The 22,948-nt window shown below is 40.0% G+C and overlaps 2 protein-coding genes across 5 annotated transcripts in view; one reads left to right on the top strand and one right to left on the bottom strand.

Moving 5' to 3' along the window:
* Positions 1-11,974, top strand: part of SNX25 (sorting nexin 25) — an 86,627-nt gene extending 74,653 nt beyond the window's left edge. For both annotated transcript variants that reach the window (XM_042807576.1, XM_042807575.1), the window contains exons 12-19: positions 829-969; positions 1,586-1,699; positions 2,228-2,392; positions 5,338-5,455; positions 6,772-6,838; positions 8,703-8,884; positions 10,438-10,538; positions 11,366-11,974. In XM_042807576.1, the coding sequence (XP_042663510.1) occupies positions 829-969; positions 1,586-1,699; positions 2,228-2,392; positions 5,338-5,455; positions 6,772-6,838; positions 8,703-8,884; positions 10,438-10,538; positions 11,366-11,440 (963 nt within the window). In that variant the 3' untranslated portion in view covers positions 11,441-11,974. The remainder of the gene's footprint in view (positions 1-828; positions 970-1,585; positions 1,700-2,227; positions 2,393-5,337; positions 5,456-6,771; positions 6,839-8,702; positions 8,885-10,437; positions 10,539-11,365) is intronic.
* On the bottom strand, positions 10,551-22,210 carry LOC104356105 (LRP2 binding protein). 3 transcript variants are annotated; one of them, XM_042807580.1, is made up of 9 exons: positions 21,882-22,210; positions 21,471-21,586; positions 20,956-21,069; positions 19,363-19,505; positions 19,172-19,277; positions 18,467-18,690; positions 15,371-15,536; positions 13,465-13,551; positions 10,551-11,291 (listed from the first exon to the last, which is right to left on the bottom strand). In XM_042807580.1, the coding sequence occupies exons 1-8, from the start codon at positions 21,943-21,945 to the stop codon at positions 13,486-13,488; spliced, it is 999 nt and encodes a 332-aa protein (XP_042663514.1). In that variant the 5' UTR covers positions 21,946-22,210; the 3' UTR covers positions 10,551-11,291; positions 13,465-13,485. The 3 variants fall into 3 exon arrangements, with proteins under 3 accessions (XP_042663514.1, XP_042663515.1, XP_042663513.1); XM_042807581.1 differs by lacking the exon at positions 10,551-11,291 and having other exon boundaries at positions 12,322-13,551; positions 21,471-21,583; XM_042807579.1 differs by lacking the exon at positions 10,551-11,291 and having other exon boundaries at positions 12,322-13,551.
* Between the last annotated feature and the right edge of the window lie 738 nt (positions 22,211-22,948).

Genomic DNA, 22,948 nt, shown 5'->3' on the forward strand with positions numbered 1-22,948 from the left:
ATTTCATACATTTCCCTTATTTGCTTTTCGTAACCTATTTAGCTGTCTCCTTAAAATAAGTGAACAAAAATCTGTTACCATTAGGACGTAAGGGTGAAATTCTGGGTGACTCATCAAATTAAGAAATAATATGGTCGCACTGCTGCCGTTGTCTCAAGCAAAATCGTGTAACTTGTTTGCCGCAGTTTTCCCATTTGCACAGTGGGATTAATCACTTCTTCCTCTGGCTGTTGTACAGCTCAATTCATTAGTATTTTTGTAAAGTTGTGAGCCCCTCGGAAATAAACCCTGCCTGGATACCGCGTGTTCCGTGCGTGCCGAAGAGCTCGAGGGAGCAGAGAAGCGGCTCTGAGAGCACGGGCTGCCGCGGGGCCCCGCTGCGGCGCTGCTGTGCCGGGTGTGCGGGTGAGCCTCGGCACGAGCACTGGGAAAGAAGGGTGGGAATAATGGGAGAACAGTCAGGAAAACGCAGACGGGACAGATGGAGTATTGGTAAGCAATCAGAAAGCGATGTGGCAGGTACCTTAAAAACTGAAATAATAGCCGCAGCTGTGTCGGGGAGATCTGATCGCCGATGGACAGGCTTGCAAAGCTGTGTGTGGAGTGTCATAGTGGCTAGCTGGAGGCCTGATTCAGGACTGACACAGCATGTTAGGTAAAGCTTAGTCCACTAAGAGTATTGCTCCACGTGTTGCTTTCAAACTGTGAGGGAAGCATGGGACAGTGATGACGACTGAACTTGCAAGCCAGTCATCTGGCAGCCCAAATGTTCCACTGTTTTCTTTCAAAGTAGTAGTATAGCTTACCTCTTGGTTTCTTCCCCACAAGGTTTTAGAAGAGAATGGAGAACAAGTGCCCTGTTACTCTGTCATGGTGAGTTTACAAGAAGTCGGTGGAGCTGAAACTAAGAACTGGACTGTTCCCAGGAAGCTCGTTGAGTTTCAGAACCTACACCGGAAACTCAGTGAGGTATGAATGAATCTCTGTTAGGGGAGGCAGAAGATGCAAATGGCTAAAATTTGTCAGAATGATGCTTGGAGAGAGGAAAACCAGATAAAAATGTAACACTGCCAGTTTTTATGTCAGCCTTTTGGCTTATAGCCTTTTAGAGCTAGTTTTCTATCTGCACGTTTCTGACCTTTGCCAGATGCTTATAAAACTTGCAGGGGTTTTTTGTTGTTTGGTTTTGGAGTTTTTTTTGCTTAATAATGAATGTTTACTGGACTAGCCCAATGTCAAAACGGTGTATGCTCTGCACTGTCATGCAAGAGCCTGCATTAAAAGCTAGATTTTGTCTCTGGCTTCCAGTGAGTTACTAGAAAACACAGCTTTTGGGGACAGGGAAGGTTTCCTTTTACAGTGCTTTAACCTTTCTATCTGATAGAGGATAGATAATGATGGTGGTGCGAAGGGAAAGGATTTAGATTTCTCAGCCCATAGTGGGTAAGGGAAGGTGTTTTTCAAGGTGCTGAGAGGGGCATGGAAGGGAGATGAGAGTACAAAGGAGTCTTTTCATTTCTCTTCTGAACTACTCTGTGTTTTTCTGCACATGTATGTTAAGTGAGCTCTCCTTTCTCCTACACAGTGTTTTCCATCGTTAAAGAAAGTTCAGTTGCCTTCCCTCAGCAAGCTGCCCTTCAAATCCATAGACCAGAAATTCATGGAGAAATCCAAGAACCAGCTTAATAACTTTCTGCAGGTAAGAAAACAAAGACAAAACCAACAGATGTCTAAACAGGAGAATTGAATCGTGCCTCTGGAGTGGGTGTTGTCTCTCTGTTGACTAAAGAGAGTGCCTAGGTCAGATGTAAGGTTTGTGACACTATTAAATGTCAAAGTTGTCTAAAACGGCTGAAGTTGAGGGGAGTTTGACTGATAGTAACCATTCCTGTAGTAGTAAGTTAATTTAAACTTTAAATAATTAAAAAGTAGTAAATAATGAATCCTGTAATTGCCACTTTTAACTACATTTCACAACAAATTTCGTACAGATTAGAATTTTTTATTTAAAAAGAAAGTTGTAAGTTTTAAAACATTAATCTTACTAGCTCTAACAGTTTAGAACTAGCTTCTTAAAGTATCTTTGAAGTATCTCAGTGGATTTTTTTTCTCGCTCTGCCTCTGAGCCATGCCTTAATCAGTTTTATTGGATGGCTTGACAGATCTTGTTCCTTAATAAGAAATATTTAATTGACGTGCTGTTTCTGTCATTATTTTTCTCTCGTAGAAATTGCTCTCTGATGAAAGACTCTGCCAGAGTGAAGCACTTTATGCCTTCTTGAGCCCTTCCCCAGAGCACCTCAAAGTTATTGATGTGCAAGGAAAGAAGTCGTCTTTTTCACTTTCCTCATTTCTTGAACGACTTCCTGGTGATTTGTTTTCTCATCAGGAGGTAAGTGATAGAAATGTAATCTTCCCAAATTTAATTACTTTTCCAAAGTAATCAGGGAGAGTCATTAATATAATGCATGTGAATGGCAGGTAATATTGGAAGGCATTTCCAAAGGTCATTTACTGTAAGTGAACAAAGAGTCAGAAATAAGAGCTGTCTATGAATTTAAAAGTTTCCTGCCCTTTGATAAATATATATAAGCAAATGTGTAGCCTATCACAAATAAATGAATTGCAGTCCATGTGGGACTGTTTGTTTAGCATCAACTTCAGAACTCTTCTATATACAGCTCCTTGGGCAGGGCTAGCTTTAGAACATCTTTCTTAGCTCTCAAGACCATAAACCAAATCAGAGGAGGAAATGCACCTGATCCCATCTAGAGGAAGGGCTTTTAGGCTTATGAAGTGTTAATGGATAAAAAATGCACTGTGGTGTAAGAATTTACACTTCTCAGTGCCTTTTTATAAATGATAGGGGAATCACTGAAGAGCGGAGAAATAGAGCAGAGACCTTGGAGAGGTCATCGGCTTTACCCTGCTGCTCCAGGCAGATTCTACTGGCAAAATTCTTGGCATACATTTGTCTAATCTGTTTTTAAACCTCTGATAACTGATGTTCTCTAGCCAAGCAAGGCAGCGCTATCCCAGTTCTCAGTTATCTTCAAGGTTACAAACCTCAAACCTTTTTGTACTGTCTAACCTAGATCTTCCTTCTTTGGCCAGCTAGCTCTTGTCCTGTCTGCAGCAAACACAGAATACTGTAGGTTAGGATCATCTCAGTTATCAGGAGTTACAACTTTCCTTTTGTCTTTTATTCTTGTATTTCTTAGGCTGAGCAGCCTCAATTTCTTAATTTCTTCTGGTTTTTGTTAGGTTATGTTTTATTTAGTTTTGCTCTGGACCTATCTGATTATCCTTTTTTTTTTTTTTTTTTTTTGAAACATGATGCTCCCACTAGGTTGCCTATTCCCATGTATGAAAACAATTTTTATACCTCTGTGTGTATGTACGTTGTACAAACAATGTTTGTGCTTAAACACCGTGGTATTACACTTTCCTTTTCCACAGCAGTATGGCCCTGGGATCTTCTTCTATAGTCTTACAATAACAAATGTTTAATTTCCCACATTTACACAGTGAGTTATTGCTGCTTTGCATCTGTCTTTATTAAAGTGTACCCTCTGGGCTTAAATACAAATTCAGTAAGCTCACCTGCAAATTCAGTAAGCTTATTTTCTGTTCTGTTGCCCAAGTGGTTAATGAAAATATGGAATTATGTCTACTGTGAAAAAATAAATAAAATATAATTTCTTGAATAATTAAAATAATGAAGGGCCAAGAAACCTGTTGACCAGAGGAAGACAGTAAGCAGGACTGGAGTTTGCTCTAGACTGTGCCCCTGGAGAAAACTCTGTTCATCATCAGTGAATCTGTGTGCTTGTGTGGCAAGATGGGTAATGATCTGTGGTTTCCTTTTCTTGTCAGTATGGTGTGGCTGTTTGTTCCCTGCCCTCGGTCAGGGGTTAGCCTAACATTAGCAGAAAGCTTTAAAAGCTGGGGACTCATCAAGCTGTGGAAGTTGGTAAACAGGGGAGTCTACGTGGGTGTTGACAGTGAGCTTCAGTGCCACAGGGTTTTTTCTTTTGTTTTTCTTATGAGGAGAGAGAAGCAGCATCTCAAGCAAGTGCTTGAGAAAATGCCAAATGTGACACAGGAAGTGAAAGGTACAGAATATGCAACACTGTGGAGTTACTTATTTGTAGACTACTCTGCAGTGCCATCCTTGCCTGGAGAAGATTCAGGGACTGAAAACGTACCTGAAGTCAACGATGGGCTTTCGATGGGATTTGGAGGGTGTGCAGAAGGAGTAAGACAAACTGATGTATAGCTGAAAAACTGTAGGATACTCCCTGTGTAGCAGGACTCAAATGACAGGCAGAGGATAACTGAAAGATTGTGACCATAAGAGTAAAGATCAAGAAAGACACCAAAATAATGCAAGGGAAATCGATCCATGAAGCAGGGTTTCCAGACTAGGATGATGAGAGGGGCAGGGGGAAAAAACAGTATTAAATGATGGAATGATAAAGAAAAAAAGGAAGGCAAAGGAATAGATTATAGATTTGTTTGAGAACCAGGGCTAAAGAAATAAAATTTGTCTACATGCTGTTCTGACCATTCGTGAACTAGAGGTCAGATCTACCTCACTGTGGCTTTGCTCTAAGCGTGGGCGGGCAGGGGAAGATCCAGGAAAGCAAAGGGGTGTGCTGGCTGCCACGAGTAGCGATAGGTGGTGTAGTCCTGATACTGAAGCAGATCTTCATGGCACTGAGAGACAACCTGCCGTCTGCTCTTCCTTCCTCAGTAAATGGTACCACCAAAACTGAGGTGGTTCAGCCCATTCTTCTCCTGTGAGTCTATTCCAAATAACCCTACTCTGTCAGTACTCCGAGCTTGGGTATCCTCAGGCTCAGGTCACTAAGTATCACCACATTATGTTTCTTCCTGGGACTGGTACTTGTTAATGTTGCTTGTCTTTGCAGTGGCCGGTTCCTCTTCCACCCCTGGGTTTGGTTCTTGGCTTACTGCGAGGACAACTTGCTGGTGCCTGACCCCACTGGGTGGCTTCAGCTGTGCAAGGCCCTGGCTGCTCTCCAGGAGAGCCAGCTACCTGCTTCTCTCCATGCAATAACCAGATACTCCTTTCTTCCTCGCTGGTTGCAACTGGCTAGCTCCCCATCACGGATGTTCTTCATGGGTGTTGTGTCAGAGGAGGCTTTTACCTCCTGCGTGCTGAATCCTGCCAGCAGCAGAGCTGGTGGCTCTGATGCCTTTTCTTGAGCAGACTGGCTGTGCTCCTGCCCCAGAGCATGGCCGTAACTAAATCCATCCTAGAAGATGGGTGAGGAACTGCATTGCATACCCATGCTGTGTGTCTCTTCCCAGGAAGAAACGGAAGAGGACAGTGACCTGTCGGACTACGGAGAGGAGGTGGATGGGAAGAGGGACTCTCTTGCTGAACCATGTTTCATGCTGATTGGAGAGATTTTTGAGCTGCGAGGAAGTAAGCTGTAAACCTGCTTATTTGCTAGTGGAGTCTGTTGGCCAAAAAACCTGGGGCACTTCAGGATTTGGAATTTTTATGCTGTTTCAATAAGTGGAAATGTTCTTGCAATCTATATAGCCAGTTTGTTTGGAACTGAGCTGTTCTGCAGTAGTTCATAACTTTGGTGCTTTCACTCAAAAGTGAAATTCCAATATAACATGGGAGTAAAATTTGCTTTCAATATTCTTAAGTTTTTAATTAAAAAAAAAAATTCTGGGGAAAAAAAAAACCCCAAAACAAAAAACAAACAAACAAAAAAAAAACCCAAAACAAACAAACAAACAAAAAACCCCAAACAAACAAACAAAAAAAACAACAACAACAACAAAAAAAAAAAAAAACCAGAAAAACAGAAAAGTACAAAAGCATATTTTCTGTAAAAATGTTACATGTTAGAAGGTATGAATTAGGAGGAAGGAAGGATGGATTTATTACAGGGCATGTCACCGACAAAGCAACAGATTTTTAATGTCCATTTTAAGTTTATTACATACACATCTTAGTTCTGCAGTTTGCATAGTGGAAAAGATGCTAGAGTTGTGGCATCTTTCAGGACCAGATTTTATTTTTCCTCTGTTACATAACTGACTGATGTTAATAAAGAAAACTACTTTTGTTTTTATTTGAATGCCCAGTCACACTTGACACCCTATAAAATTATTTACAAGGTAACTATTACAAAATGCAGCACCTTCCAAAAATGGCAGATGTGTCTTCCAAATACACTTTCTTCTGCTGATGGTGAACAGCATGAAAGAAAGATTAACCAGTAATTACTAGGAAGCACTCACATTTGTTTCCTTTATTTGTAATGAAAAGCTAACTTCTTGGTTTATTTCAGTGAAAATGTTTTCTGAATTTTAATGATGCTGCTGTGTGTACAACGTTATACTAGTAGGTATGAAAAGGGTGGGAATTTTGAGGGGATTTCTTTTTTCTAGTAGAAAAGGGTTTTGGGTGGTTGTATGTCTCAATAAACTTGAAATATTCTTAAAAGTTTACAGTATAAACTAGAAATGCATATTACAGATATGTTTTTGTAATCTGCAAGACTTAAAAACCATATAGCAAACAGTGCAGGGAAAGAAGTCAAGAAAAATGATACCCATGTACAGTTACTGAAATCTTAGAAAGGATTATAACATATATGTTTACTGTAGGGAGGGATGGGTTGGGGGTTTTGGAGGAGGGGGCAAGGTTTTGGACATAATCATTGGTTCTCTAATGTGATTAAGCTTTTGATCTTTATTTTCTGTCATTTTTCATTGTTCTAGTGTTCAAGTGGGTCAGAAAAACGTTAATTGCACTAGTACAAGTCACTTTCGGAAGAACTATCAACAAGTAAGTAGCAGTTACATTAACTGAACCTGCATTGTTGTTCTATGAAAAAAAGGCTGAGAGCAGAATTGTTAAAAGAACCCCAACATCTAGACATTCTCTTGCATATGATAATCTGCATTTGTTTTCTACAGCTCAATCTACAAATATGTTGATTAGAGAAGGCATAGATATGTGAATTATCTTTTTTCTTATTTGGTCCCCTACACAAGCCTTTGCTTTTGGAAGAACACAGTATTTGATGGGATTTCATTTTATACATATATATATATATATATATATATATATATATATATATATAAAAAATTACTTGCTATCCTGTTTTTCTGAGTGGCGTGGCTCTTAATGGCTTCTATTAGTTTGTGCTTTATCTTACAGTCCCATGAAGATTTTTTTTTGCCAGATCTGAAACTAGGTTTCCGTTTTAAGTAATTTCTTTAAAATCAAATGCATATTTCTCTGGTGACTGAAATAATGTTTATACACGATGGGAACCATTAATTTATAACATGAAACCTGTACATGTGTAACAGTGGTGTGTTTTCATAAAGGTATTTTTCTGTATTATTTGAAGACGTGTCTGCCAGTTGAGGCCTGGGTGAGGCTATGAAGTAAGCATGCGTGTCTGTACACACTTTCCCTGTGGAAAGCTGTTTCACTAGTCAGAAAAATTTTGGAAGAGCATTCCTTTTCTTGTCAGATCCAAAGGCCTACAGTAAAACTTGATTCAATGGAGCAGGTGATTGATGCAAACACATTTCCCATGACTCTTTGATCAGTACTGATGCTCTTGCACATGCTGATGTTTTTCTTACGAAAATCTGTGAATCTGTGATTTCTGTAGCACGTTCACATAGGCAAAGGGCTGCTGAGAATCTGATGAAATGCATTATTTTGCTTTGGTGTAGCAGTGGGACTATTACTCAGGTGTCACAGCTCAGAAATCTGCCAGCAGAACAGGCTGTTCCTTCGTCCAGTCAGTGACTAGATTTGCGGCTGCCTTTTGAAACCTCTCACGTATGTTATGTAGCAGTCAGTTGGACAAGAAGTGATGGAAAAATCACACAGTTGACTCCCGGTGAACTGATGGTCTCTGGCAGTATCCGCTCACTGGCTTTTAAATTGATGGGTTCGTTTGCTCACACACTGCTAAGAACTATCATGAAAGACTTCTGAGAGACGACAGAGGAGGCGTGTATGTGTGTGAGCACAGCATGCGTGCAAAGTTGCTCTATAGCTTTTTACACATTGGTTGAATTTTTACATTTATTGATTTTAAGGGTTTTGGCTGTACTGCGGCACAGTTTGGCAGTACTGCCTGGAACCTGCTGTCTACCTCAGACTCCTTCTGCTGAAGGCTACGGAGAGTACCTGCAGCCACACGAGGAGGCTGCTATCTCCATTTGTAACCCCTTCACCAATGAGCTGTCGGTATCTTTGAGGGAACTTACTGTGCTTTTATCAAAACATCTTCTGTTTTTATCCCACCAGGCACATCTGTGCATGCAGCTAGTTTAGAGTTTGCAACAGTTAGTTAGCTGGTTCTTATGTCGTTACCCGGTGGAGCCTTTGTACTGCCCATCCTTGAAATATATACACATTTCAGTGAAGCATTTGTTATTTGTGTCTGTGAATTACGTTGAAGTGTTTCATGCCTCAGTCAGGTATCTAGAGTGACCTAGATCCTAGATAGAGCACCCAGAGCTGAATATGACTTGCTGTGACGCTGGTGAAATCGGCTCAAATAAATTGGGATAATTACATGAAAACAATCATCACTTCCACTGCCTTCAGGAGTAAAAAGAATAAATCTGCATAAAACATGAAAGACCAGCTCTGGTGTGCTCCCTTCTGCACTTCTTTACAGGCAAATCCGTGACACTGTACACTGGATGTTCAGTGAGCCAATGCTTGTTTACTACATTGGTGTGTTTCGAGATGCTTTTTGGCCAAATGGAAAGTTAGCAGCACCTCCGAGAGCTAAGAGCGACGAACAAAAGCAAGAGACAAAACAGAGAGCACAGCAAAAACTACTTGAAAACATTCCAGGTGAGATCACTTTCATTCTGTTTAGTCACAGATTTAATAACTAATAAGGGAAATGGTTAATCAAATACTGTTCTGCTGCATTTTATATTTTTCCTGTAGAGCCGTAAATTGCGGTTATTTGCATAGATGAGGATAATTTTGACCTTACTCTTTGTCTCTCCTGTATGTCTGGTAAAGGGCATGGATTCAGGTATTACTGGTGGATGCAAAATTCAGTATCGCTGTACTCTTCTGTATGTAATATTCAGGGAACCTAAGTGAAGTCTAAGACTCTCTCTGCTGGTTTTCTGCGAGCAAAAACCAGGTGGTTCTGCTACCTGGAACGACTTGAGAAATAGGGGAGAGTGGCACCACTCCAATTACTTCTTCATTTTATATTTCAAAATATGAGAGGGTTGTCTACCCATGCTGGCAGCGCTCTGTGTTGCCGTCTGCTGTTGATAAGAGGTTTCAGGCACTGAATGTTAGAGGGACCTGCAGCCTGGACAGAAGCATCCTAGAGTGAGCAGGGTTTCCAGCACTTCCCTTTGCCTGCCCTTACCTCCCAAGCCCAAGCAGCTCCCTCTTCAGCATCCACGTTTCTGGGTCACCCTTCTGAGGTGCTCCATCCCATCCCTTCACAGGTCAGGGAGTCCAGTTACATAGTTCTGACTCTTCGGAGATTATGTAAACCCCAAGGCACCTACGGGGAAAACGAAATCATTCCATTTTGCCCTTGGAAATGCACTTAAATATAGCTTGAATGCTTTTTCTCTCCCCTCCATCCGAATAGAATGTACTTTAATGAGCTATTTTATGGCTTCACTGAGATACCTCATATAATCAACTTTTACTTCAGAAATAGCAGCAGGTATGCATGCAAAATACTCGTCAATTGATGTGTGAACAGCCCTCCATTTACTCTCCCTGTTATATATTCACCTGCTTACCTAGAAAAGTCTTCCATAGTTGGTTTGTGGTTTGGTTTGTTTGTTTCTGAGTTTGGAGAGATATGTCAGGGCGTAGCTGAATGCACTTCAAATTAATGATGAGGCATTGGATCGCTATTTATTCTCTAATTTAATCCAAAATGTAAATAATTGTTTTAGAATTCTCTTATCTGCTTGCTTGTGGGAAGCATTTTCTGTGAAGTATGAGAGGCAATTAAAGTGCTAAATCTGTTTTAACTGTTACAGGAGTTCTTTGTGGCTGAAGGTGCGTTTAAGTGAATGGTTTGATAATGTGTGAGATTATACTTGATTCTGCGAGGTGAACTACCTAAAAGGCATACTGTAGATCATGTAGATCACACTTCAAATATTGTTATTGAGATGCATACATTATTATAATTATTATTTAGCTTGGGTAACGTGAGAATAAGGGTATCTTTTCAACCTGTGACCTTAGCTACCTGTGTGTTTTTCAGAGGTTGGTGAATGGGAACTATTTACCTTGTAACCAAGGGCCAGGAAGTGCAGTGTTTCTGGATTCCCTCCCTCAGGGGTAGCAGTGTTACCTGGGGGGTTTTGCCTGGTTGAGTGAAACAGTGTAAGCTGAAGTAACGTTTGTTGCAGATACTCTGCAGAGTCTTGTTGGACAACAAAACGCCCGCCATGGTGTAGTGAAAGTGTTCAATGCCTTGCAAGAAAGAAAGGCTAACAAGCATCTACTCTATGTGAGTAACCGGGAAAGTAGCCTTTAACTTTATAATCCCGTTAATTGCCAAGCTCTGCTCACTCAGTATTAAAGCCTGGGGGGGTTGTTTTTGTTGGACTGTTGTTCCGTGTGCAATTAACTTTTTGTTGTTGTTATTTTAATAAGTCAGAAAAAATACACTTGGTTCTATCACTTGACTAATTTTAAATAACAAAAAGCTGTTTGGAAACAGTACTGCTTTTGTCTAAAAGAGATCCTCTGCCACATCCAACTTACCCGACCTCATAAGGTGCGAACTAATTTCTTTGTGTAGCTGAGAAAAATGGCCATGTCTTGGAGAATCCCAGGGAAGGAGAGCTCCAGGACTGGCTCACGGTTAGGACAAGACAGCCCTCCAGAAGCCCCGCTCTGCCACTGTTGGGTGGGACCGGTCGGATTAGCAGCAGCTGGGTCCCAGTCTAACACTTCTACTCGCGGCCCCTCTGGTCTGGCTCGTTTCCTGCAGCGGCCAGTCGCGCACCGCAGCCCGCTCGGGAGGTGATGCCCTGGCACCAGCTCAGGGAGCTGCCGCAGCCTCCGCGGGGCAGCGCCGGTCCACACAGGGTGGGAAGTGGCCGGCCCAAAGCAGCTGCCCCTGGCGATTGCCTTCTGCCAGCCCCAAGACATTTCCCATATTATCTGTAGGGCGCTTGCTAGCTTCAGGATGAAAGAAAAGCAGTTGCATGAATGATGAGCAGAATGACCCCTACGTGCTTCTCGTATCTGTGATGCTCTAGAGATGACAGAAAGGAAAGAGAAATTCTCATTTGGCGCTTGCGCTCATCTTAATTCTTTTCTCTTTTTCAGGTTTTGCTGGAACTGCTGCTAACTGAAGTGTGTCCTGAGCTAAGAGCTCATTTAGAGCAGCTTAATGCCACTTAGGTTTGAATCTGCACAATTGGACCACTAGAGAAATGTCTATGTCCAATAATAGACATGAAACTTATTTTCCTCTTTTCCATAGAGGGCTGAGGACTACGATTATTTTTAGCGTTTTTCTTTCCTCTTGAGTTTTTTGTGAAGTAAACAGACTTGAAAAGATCTGATGCTGTAGTAGGGTAGACAAAACAATGCTGTATAGTTGCCAATTTTTATTTAAATTGTTCTATTTGACTACTCTTCTGTTTCAAATATAGACTGAAAAATAAATGTTCATATAAGCTGAAAGAAACCAGAAAATATTTTAAACATTTATGAAAAGAAATTTTGCTTATAGTGGTAAACTAATGAATGTTGTACAGTTCTAATCTCCTCACAGAGGATTTGAGCATTCCTTTTTTTCTTGTGTATTGAAGAAGCCTTGTCGTGCAATACTACATGTAAAGCTATTGTGAAAATTTTATCAATTTTGTTTTTACCAAAGACTTCCCGTAGTTTGAAGCATTTGTAAGCAATAAATAACACAGCTGGATTGCAGTACTTGTTAATGAGGCTGTACTGACAAATAACGAATGAGTTTGACAGCACTAGTTTCATAAGGGATATTTACATTACTTTGAAGTCTGTGTCGAAAATATGTGTTGTAAACTGGTACGTCCTGCCAGAATGCCTGTGCTAAATGTTAGTTCAGAGATTAGTGCTTATGAATTGCTTCTATGAGTGATTAAGTAGACATTTAATTAAACCATTCTAATAACTTCCCTGATATTACTCAGGGCTGTTTTATTCAAACAACCTTCAAATCTTTCCCTTATTTTATACAAGGAAAGAAAACAATGTCTTCAGTGTTTTTTTAATTTATGTAAAAAATATGTAAATATGGTCTTAATGCACATCTAAGTAATTAAACATCATCAAAAATCCCTAGGTGACACTCATTACTTTCTTTTACATTCAGTACAGTTGTGCTCTTAGACAAACTGCTTGCAGTTAAGACTGGCTATACTGTAAGGTACATAAAGTCTGTGCGCTATATTTAAATCAGTGTTTTTAGTAACATCTAGCTTTCTGTTCCCAGAGTTTCTAAAAAGTTCTCAAGACATGGCACAGTCCTAAGAAGCAAGCCAAATTCTGCACATACAAAGTTATACAAGTAAATAGGTATTTAGAAATGTGCAAGCTTACCGTAGCAATGTGTAAAATTTACTAGTGGTTAATCAAAGTATCTTCTGATAAAAGATTCAGCATAACATTGCTCAGGCATACACACTCAGAGCCAAAAGGTGTTCAGCTATTTCTAATACAAACCGAGGCAGTGTAAATGCAATACGAAAAAGGATTGAGGAGAACAGGCCTTATGCAGAGGACATGTCTATTGAATGTTTTCATACTGTTTTGGTTTTTTTTTTTCCATAATTCTGTAGGTAGTATTTTCTAGTTTTAGAAGTTGACATGGTTTGAACTGTAAAGCTTAGTGTCATACAGGCCAATTTCCATCTTTGAATCTCTGCAATCTCAGAGTAAAATGCGTTAAGACTTGTAAGTAGATCTAAATGCATTAGAAAGCATGTGAAAGATAGTACACACACCACTAAGAAAGGTAAGGTTTAAAAATGGTTGTGACCTGTGAATGAGTTGCATGTGAAAACAAGACAAGTTTTTGGGTTCAAGCTTTTCAGAATATTAAAATTTAATGTTTAAGTACTAAAAATGCAGGAAAGGAAACAACCATTTTAATTAGATTCAGGTTTGATTCATGTGCTATATAGCAGTATGACATGAAGAAAACACAGGACATCTGTCCCAGGAAAATGTCCTTAAGAAACCTTAAGGCTTCAAATACCATTTTTAAAAGTCTGCCTTTGCCTCATCTCAGTTAAAGAAAGAATGTGAGCTTTCTTCTTTCTCTTTTTCCAAGATAAAAAAGAATCAGTAAATTGCTTTAATAATAATTTATAGAAGGTTGAAAAGCAGCAGTAAGTGATGAACAGTCTATAATTACTGGAGATTAAAGATGGTTTATATACCAGTCACAGTTAAAGGAAACACTAAATTCTCCCAAGATTAGCTGCCAGTTCAAGGTCAGACGCAACAGCAGGATCCAGAAGGCATGCCTTTGAGAACGAAGAATAGAGAGTTCTAGTTAAAGCTAAAATAAAATTGTACAGGGTCAATATAACGTTAATAAGGTCTTTAAGTTTTATTGACATTATCTGAGATAATCAACTTGTTAAGAGTTAATATAGTAAGTTTTAAATCCCTGTTTCTGATGCCACCGAAGAAAAATTCAGTATTTAAAAGGAGTGTACTTGACTACAGTGTTAGTGTTGGTTTTACTTTTTTATTCTGTTTGTTGGTATGGCATGTGCTGGCACCACAGTCAGAAACATAAATATGCTTACAGACAGAATCAGTTTTGTTTACTTCAGTCACCTATTTCAGTATCCTCTGGGACACCCATCTTCTCTTTCTCGCTTCTTTCAAAACTGACTGGGTCTAAGAATGGTAGGCCAAAACCACAGCTGAGCAGTTAATTACAAAAGCAAACATGATTTTAATTTTAAGTGGGTATAATTGTACAGTTAACACGAGAGTTATTTTTCAGGTACAAAAGAAACTGAACACACCCACAACTCCTGTCTTTCACTTGTTCTAAAGTTATTGCTTTAGTTAGCTTCCTTGTTTATTTTCCGTTCCTTCTCTTTTATTGTTGATGTAAAGAGGCATGGCACCCATCATTAAAGATCATCTCTTTTTAAACTAAAAAGGTAGTGATATTCCTAGATCAGTCTCGGATGTACAGCTAGTACATGATGAGTGAAAGTTGTAATTTTCTTTCAATTGTGGTGGTTACACTGGACCTGATGGAAGACAGTGGGAAGGGCTATGCTCACACAAAGCCATGCAGCAGTTTAATCCTGATGGGCCTCTGCCATGCCTTAAGACTTACCTAGGACTACTGGCTACAGTGTCATAACACCCCATCTTACATTCCTCTCCCAATCTCCTCCTCCCCTCTATAACACTTTTCGCAGCAGGAGAGCAAAATGTTTAAAATGTACGTATTCAGAGGATCTGCTAGGCCTGTTGTATCAGTGGTTTCCCTGAGTAAGGAGCCACAAAAATGGTTATATGATAATTTATCATTTACGTAACTTTCCATTTATTTGAATTGCACCAGGCTGGACATCAAAGTATTCTACTTGCAGAAACAAATGGTCTCTACATGCACAGGAATCGTAGTCTCTCTGAAGCACAGACCCAGTCTTGCTACACTCCCTTTGGTTGGCATAATCATCTTGCCTTGATTATATTTTTGGACATCACTGATATTATTTAGCAGATTTATCTTCTAGAAGACATTACTGATTTTTTTTCCTCAGGCAGTAAATCTTACTTCAACTTCAGAACTTTCAAAAAATGTGACCTATTTTCCCCTGTGTATCAGTAACAGTAGATACTCAGCTAACTCTAAAAATGTGAATGTAAAAATAAGCATGACAACCAGTTATGACTGATTTAAGTGTTTTTAATGAAGGTTGTAACTGTTAGAGAATCTAAAGTGGAGGAAAAGTTACAGTTTTTCAGTTTGAGAGAATGACAGACAGTAAATCAGTTGGGGATAAAATCATTCTAATTGTTTAGCTAATTTTTCTTGCAGGTTACCAAGCTCTCTGCTGTGGTGATTATCACAGATTATTTTTTGTTTGACAGAATGCATTATTTGCTTAAGCAAGTGGGCAGATAATGTCAAGACTATTTTTAGTAGTTTTCAATATACCTTTATCACTCTTCATTTTCTTGCACAGATTTTTTTTTTCCACATAAATAATGTTGAAGTTTTTAACCAAACAGCAAGTTTAAAGACTCAAATCCAAGGCACCACTCAATTTCATTAGATCTAAATTAGTCTGTAAGACTTTCCCAACTTACCTTAGAATAGTATTTTTTAGCAGCAGCCTGATCTTGCTGTACACCTAGGCCAAGCTGGAGGCATCTGGCCAGGTAGAAAGCAGCCATAGCGACCCCCTTGGCTACGTATGTGGGAAGACAATCAGTTGTCTTTGCTAGCACATCGATGTCATCATTCTCTGTAGCCCTGTTGTGGAATTTACAGCATTAGATTAGATAATGCTATTGATTTCAAGCAGTGATTTCAGTTGACCATATATGACTTGATAATGCCCCCTTTCCATTTACATCATTATCTAAAATAAGATGAAACGCGCGTGTATTCAGCAGCATGATGAGGATTCTTCCATTCAGTATTTGATTTGAAGTTAGTCTTGCTTGAATATTGTGATATTAAATTGCAAACAAATATGTAACTTTTGCAGTCACTTTCACTATAGTTATACCAGTTGTAAAAGGCATCATGTTTTACATGAATTGTTCCTATTGAAATATTTAATGGAAATCAATATATATGAGGAGGAAATGCAAAGCTCCTGTTTCATGTAATAGAGCAACCTCATCTAGTAGTAGGTGTCCCTGCCCACAGCAGGGGGGTTGGAACTGGATGACTTTTAAAGGCCCAACCTAAATCATTCCATGATTCTGAAATTACAAGGTCTTACTAGGTTATTGGCAAATCACAGTAATCTGAAGGTCCTGGACATACTTGAGAGCCCCAGGTTATAAGACCCACCTATGACAACCACTTTTGACTGTTTTAGCTCAATTATTTTCTTCTGCATGCATCTATCTGCTTGCTATCACCTTATTTTCAACATATTGTTTTTACTAAGAACCATATTAAGAATCAGAGGGACAAAGTGAACATTGTTTTAACTATCAGGTTATAATTACCTAGTATTGTTACTATAGTATTAGGTACAACATTTTCTAAGTGAGAATTGATTTTTTTCTAACTGTTATCTTAAAAAACAGAAACCCCCAAGCCCCATATCCTTTCCAGATACCAAACAGTAATTATATGCTGTTTCACCCATTTTTTTAGTTTTCTGTTGTGTCACATAGTCACAGACTTGACAGAAAAAAGTGCAAATCATTTCACTTTATAGCTACTCCCTCTAAATTGGTGTTTATGGAAGATTATTCTCAACTAGCCCTCTGCAAGTCAGTGCCTGCTAAATCACTTGGATGTGTTGAGAGCAATGTTGTCCTACCTAATTTGGTCCTATTAACAAATACAGTAATGCAACAGAAAAACAAACAAACAAACAAAAAACAAAAACCAAAACACACACACCACCACAAAATCTTATTAGCAAGAACATTCAAATACAGCAGTAACCTATTGTCTCTTTCGTCTCTCCTGATATGTGGCATTTTTGCCTTCCTTTCCAAAAGATGCACAACAGGATGCTGATTCTAATAACAGTACCCAGACAAGTCAGGTAAAAATTTTAGTTCAGCACAGTTGCCTCAAGAACATACCATAGCAATGGGTAAGTAGAACTGTATGGGATAACAAAATTAGTAATTGAAGTAAAGTATCAATGGCTAATCTAGACTCCAAATACACTGTTATATTTGGAGTTATATTTGGTTATACTGTACATAATCACGTAATGTTTGTATTTTTGTACATAATGTAACCATGTAGTTGGTAAGGACATAGAAGGACAAATTTTAGCAGAGACAGTATTGATGCTTGATACAACTGGGTTGAACTGCTATGAGATTTTTGCTGCAAGGCCAGCTGCAATCCCGATTAAGTGGAACTGTTTTGAGTAGGGTGGCAGTAGCTTTTGGTTCAGAAATAGTAATTTCTGGTTGTAGTATGGGATTTCATTGCTATTTTCTGCAGTCACAATTGCAGCTGATGAAGTGCACTGTTTACTTGTCCGAATATTTACTGTGCAGCATTGCCTGGAGGGGATGCACTCCAAGTGACATAAGCTAGACTAGACTGAATAGCTATCAGTCTACTTTCAGTGCAAGAGAAAGAAAAGCAGCAGTTCAGAGAGAAAACCATCCTTTTCAGCAACAAGTATAGCAAACAGCAGTCAGTGCTGAATTACTGGATTTCCAGAGCTGCTGCTGTGCAGTGCCATGCACAGGGCACAGCTTCTGTAAGATGGAAAGTTGTGACACGTTTATTGCTGGGCAGCCACAGCTTCATAAACATACCACAAAAAGCACGAGTGCCGTTGTGTGCAGCTTGTCTAAGTAGTCTATCTGCATCTTATTTCCAGCAAATAAATAATCTGATTGACGGATTGAACTTTTAACATATACTGGCCCACTCTGGAGGTTTGTCACAGAAACGTGCTGTTTGTCAGCAACAGAACTGGTTTTCTAATTTTTTTTTTTTTTTGCTTTCCTCTCCTCCCCCTGGAAAGGCTGGGCCGTGCTGCCAGGCTGCAGCTCAGCCCAGTACCTCTACACAAGCAGCTAATGGCCAGAAACCACTTGCCTGCAGATGCTTATTTTGTGGTCCAGGCTTAAAAATTCCTATGTGGCATGCTTCTCCACAAGCAGCAACCGGTGAAAAGCTGAAGGGTGATAACTTGGCACTGTGTGCAACAGCCACATGTAGGTGCCAGGCTGTGCTGCTTTACTGCAGGATCCCACCCAGTATCAATGCTTGCATTTCCTGTGAAGGACACAGGAACCGACCAAGGCAGGTTGAGCCACAGCATGAGGAAAGGATGGGGTGGAAGAGAGGGGGTAGAAATGACGTTAAGATGGGGAATGTGGAGAGCCGAATACTTACAGGGGTTCAAAAGGAAATGATGAAGGCAGGAGCGCAGAGCAGGTAGTGGAGTGAAGAGACAGGAAGGTAGAGCTGAGTGTGGGCTTCTACTTAGTATTCTAGTTCAAGGCTGTTTTGCTTCACAGGATCAGAAAGTAAAGTTCAACTGTACTGAATAACTGAGAACTGTAGCAAACCACAGACAAAATTAATACTTTATTCCCTCTTTAAAGGTGAGGTCTTGCAATTCATCATCTCAGACTTTTCTTGAGTTTGAGAGACAAGAGCATGAACTTAATCATTTTAATCTGAGTTCCATGATCTTACATGAAGAACTATATTAAAAAATAAAGTGAAACTAACTTTACCTTTTGGCTACTGCAGCAGCTGTTGAATAAAATTTTCTATTGTAATAATATTCCACAAGATGGCCTTGAGCATAGATGTTTCCACGTTCTGCTGCTTCTCTCAAACACTCCAAAGCAGCCTTAGTGTTTTGACGTAGACCTTGTCCATAAAGGTACATAACACCAAGGGCACCCTGTGATTCCAGATTTCCATTGCCACATGCTTCTGAATGCCAGAAAAAGGCCTAAACAAGAGGCACAAAGTTGGAGTATATATTCACTTTAGCTGCTTTTCTTGCATACTGTTCCCATAAAAGCTTTTACATTAACGAGCCTGGAAGAAGTGCTTGTATGTAAGATAAAGCAAAATCCTTGTAAGGCTTTTAAACCTGCTTCATTTACTGTCAGAGCTGTCAGTCAGTGGCACCTGCTTCATTTCTGAAGGGTACCAAGACTAACAAAACTTGAATCCATTATATCCTTCTTCCTGATACTCCCCATTAAAAAAACAAACAAACAAACAAACAAAACATAATCTCAGCTAGCAGTGTCAAGTCAGTCAAAATGAGGGATTCTGGCCATCTGTTCATACAGGCTTAAATGAATGATAATGCCTAGCAGTACTTGAAACACAGCTTTCAGAGTCAAATAGATCACTGTACTCTTTCTGTGAAATTCAAAATTAATTGGGACTCATGACACTCAAAAAGTACAAGTGGGCTTTACCTTCTTCAGGTCTTTTGGAACTGACACAGAATAAAGCATTCCTAAAGTACTCTGGGCCTTCACGCTTGCTTTTGGGTTCCCATGGTCTGCAGCAATAAGCCACAACCTAAGAAAATGGCGACAAAGAAAGTTTAAGTAACAGAGCATCTTAGCATCTTATACTCATCAGGAAAATTACTGACTGCCATTACCTTTCAGCCTCATTAGTTGACTGCTTAACACCACATCCTTCATAATATGCTCTGCCAAGATTGTATGCAGCTGCAAATTTCAAGTGTCTTGCTTTGGGGGAATCAGAGTCGAGTATTTTCTTCATGTATTCCACTCCTTTTTCCTAAAATTGAGATATTTTCATTATTACATTCAGACTGGAAAGAGGATGAAATAAAGAGCCTTGGAATCCACTAACTTCTGTGAGACAGGTACTTTTTCTACTTTCAAGGAAGGCTGAGGCACACTGGTAGGACTGACCTTTGGTGACTAAGCAGCCCCTTGATTTTCTACTCCAGCATATTAATGTGAACCATTTCCTTATAAATGTTCATCTGATATTATGTTGCTCTTCTCTATTGATAAACATTTTCTCAAAAATGTTCTTGTGCTTACATAAATATGTCACATCCTAAACTCGCTACATTTTCAATTTTAGACTTCTGTTAACTTTTTGATATTGCGTGATGTATTTGAAATCCTAAACCAACCGTAACAGAGAGCAAAGTGATACAACAGTACACTCGGAAGTTCCTCCGTTAAAAATACTTCAGATTCATAATGGACAAAAAAATGATCACGTTAAATAAGCAGATGGAGAACATGGCATATGAGCAGTTGTATGGTGTATCATCCAAGGACCCTGTAAGTATTTTGGAAACAAGATTTCCACTGTTAAGATTTAGCATGGACACCTTGTTTTAATATACTAGAAATAGACCTTTATAAAAGGTTCCTCTTTTATTCACCTCTTATGTTGTAATACACAAAAAAGAAACTTTGCTAAAATGTTTATGTGCAAGTAAACCAATGCGGTAATTATACAGACATACAGCATAGAGAACAAAGGAACCACCCCTAAAACCCAACAGAGTATTTTCTGCTCTGCTGACAATCCTCTAAGCACCAGACAAGTCTGATCTGTTAATACACCATTTGGTTAATTTTCATGCCCACCTTTCTTGTTTTCTACCCTTTCTTTCATCCTCTTTGTATTCTTTCCTCTTACCACTCTTTTAAGATCATATTCTCCAATAAATTAACTCTCTTCTTATTGTAGCAATTCTTTTTTTTTTTTTAATGTAATTCTTCAATTTGAATTCTTCAAATTCTTGCAGATTAATTCTTCATTTATCTAATTAAAAAATATTACTGCCAACCACTGGCAGAAGCACAATCTTCTTTAGCATCCGTGTTAAGAGAATAGAAAGTACCTTAAAAACATCTTTGTGTGCCAGATGTTTTACACTTTGAATTATAATTGTTTAATTTCCATTGTACTGATAGCAATTTGTAAACATAGCTTCCCCACAAAGTACAACCAAGCCCTTAGAAGTTATATTTTAAAATACAAGTTATTTTTCATATAAACCTGTTTTGTTATAGCTATTTTTGAGATCTTCTTCAGCCCAGAACCCTCTCTTTAATGATACCTTGTAAACTTTTGTTCTTTTTAAAATTAATTCTAAATCAAAGACCTGTTAATTTTAAACTGAAGAATCAAGCTTACAAAGAAGCTTTTAGTAATTATCAGCTAATATTAAAAGTAAAAAATGTACTGCTAGATGACTCACAGGGTCTTCTTTAGTGCCTAGTCCATCATAATGCATTACACCAAGCTGATACATTGCTTGAAAATCTGTATCCTTGATTTTTTCAAATTGTATTAATGCTTCTTCATACAACCCCTGGGAAAGACAGAACAAACAATGGAGTACGCAGAACAAAGTATATGTATGGCAGCTTAACTCTCCAGTATATACTCTCTTACTCTACAGTTTTTCAACCTGGAGCATTTTCGTCATGAACAAAGAACAAAAAATTGCAACCATAGAAGTGACAGAAAATGGAAGTAAAGTCCACTAGCAACCACAAGAAAGTTGGATAGGGTGGAAAACACTTAGGACTTATAAAAAAACTTCCATTGTTTCTATATACATTTAAAAACCCCTAAATACAAGTAGTGGTATACAAACATTAACTCTGAAACCATCTCTTGTAGTTTTTTTAAGGTGTCTCTTTTTCCCACTGAAATCATATTGAAGGTTTTCAGCTTGATAACATTTACTTAAAAGAAGGAAACCACAACCTCTTCGAAGTACAGTTGTCCTTTCAGAAAATGTGCCAGAGGATCTCCACCTGCCGTTCTCTCTGCCAACAGCTCCTCTGCTTTCACAAATAAAGCAGCACGGCTGCAGTTCTCTGCTTAAAAATAGACACGCATTTGGTTTTTTTTTTTCCCCAAACAGACGGGACAGCATCAATAGGCACACTAAAGCTGGCAGTGTCCCCTTTTCATGACATTTTTTAAAATCTAAGGTGAAAGATAAGAAGGAAAAGTTCAGAGAAGACAGCCCGGCCCTTGTGAATGTTACATTCACCATGGAAGAGCCGAAGAGCCGACCCGAAGAAAAGGAGGGGCTCGGCGTCCCAAAAGGCCTTCCCGCGCCAGCCAGGAAGCAGCGAGGCCGCGGCTGAGGGGCGGGGGGCAGCTGCCTACCAGGCCCCGGAGGGGCGGGCTGGGCGCCGCAGGCCCGGGGCAGGCGCTCCGGGTGCAGCCTCATGGCGGCTGGGCGGTGAGCAGCTCCCGGTGGGGCCGGGGGCCGAGCCTGCCCGGCGGCGGGAACCGGGCCGGCCCTGACGGGAGATGGGGACTTGGGAGCTCCGCAGCCGCCCCTTTGTGTGAGGTGGCGGCGGGGGGGGGGAGCGGTTGGCGGGCGGCGGTTGTCCCGCTCGCTGTCCCAGAGCCCCGCGCAGCCCAGCCAGGGCCGCTCCACAGCCGGGCCTTGGGCACCCGCGGCCTTCGTCAGGGCAGGAGGAGGAAGACAGGGAGGGGCAGCGTTGGTATTTCCCGTTTTCTGAGAGAAAGGAGAGTGACGGTGTCATGGAGGCCAGGGGCCTGTGGAAATAACATGTCTAGCGGGTGGCCAGTGCCCAACAGTGCGAAAATACGTGGCAGGATAGGACAGGCAGCGGTTTGGGCATCCACCGGATCTTGCCCGCTGCCTGCCGGTCTTCTGGCAAGTTAAACACAAAACCCCAAAATATTCCGCAGAAAGAGATTATGGGCAAAAATAACAGAAACTCTGAATGCAATTCAGCTAAACCATGAAACTTCAGTCTAGCAAATGGGACTTCGTTGGTTCCAGTGATCAGAAACTGTTTGTTGTAATGTAGGTTGTTTTCCCCACATAGATACTACAAAACTTAGAAGGATAATTGAGGGGAAGTGCTGTTGGAAGTTGATGTCTCCTGAAATGTAAGACATGGTTTCTACTTCTGTTGATAGCTTCTAGCTGTCTCTCTTATAAAAAGGGATACAATACCAAAATGCTGTGAGAGTGCTTTTAAAATAATCTTTAGCTGCTTTCCCATCTTTCTTTCTCTTTTTCTCCTTTTTTTTTTTTGTCCAGATGATTGTCATCCTTCCATTTTTGGCAGTGCAGTCTGTTTCTATAGCAACAGGAGCAGACACAACAGTCAGAACTGAAAGTAAGGCTTGCAGATTCGTGTGGTTAAACCTGTGGGTCCGCATGATGTTTTCCAAAAGTCCCAACTGACTCTTCA

This window comes from Tyto alba, unplaced genomic scaffold (assembly GCF_018691265.1).
Source record: "Tyto alba isolate M040663 unplaced genomic scaffold, T.alba_DEE_v4.0 Super-Scaffold_6, whole genome shotgun sequence".
NCBI classification, from domain to species: domain Eukaryota; kingdom Metazoa; phylum Chordata; class Aves; order Strigiformes; family Tytonidae; genus Tyto; species Tyto alba.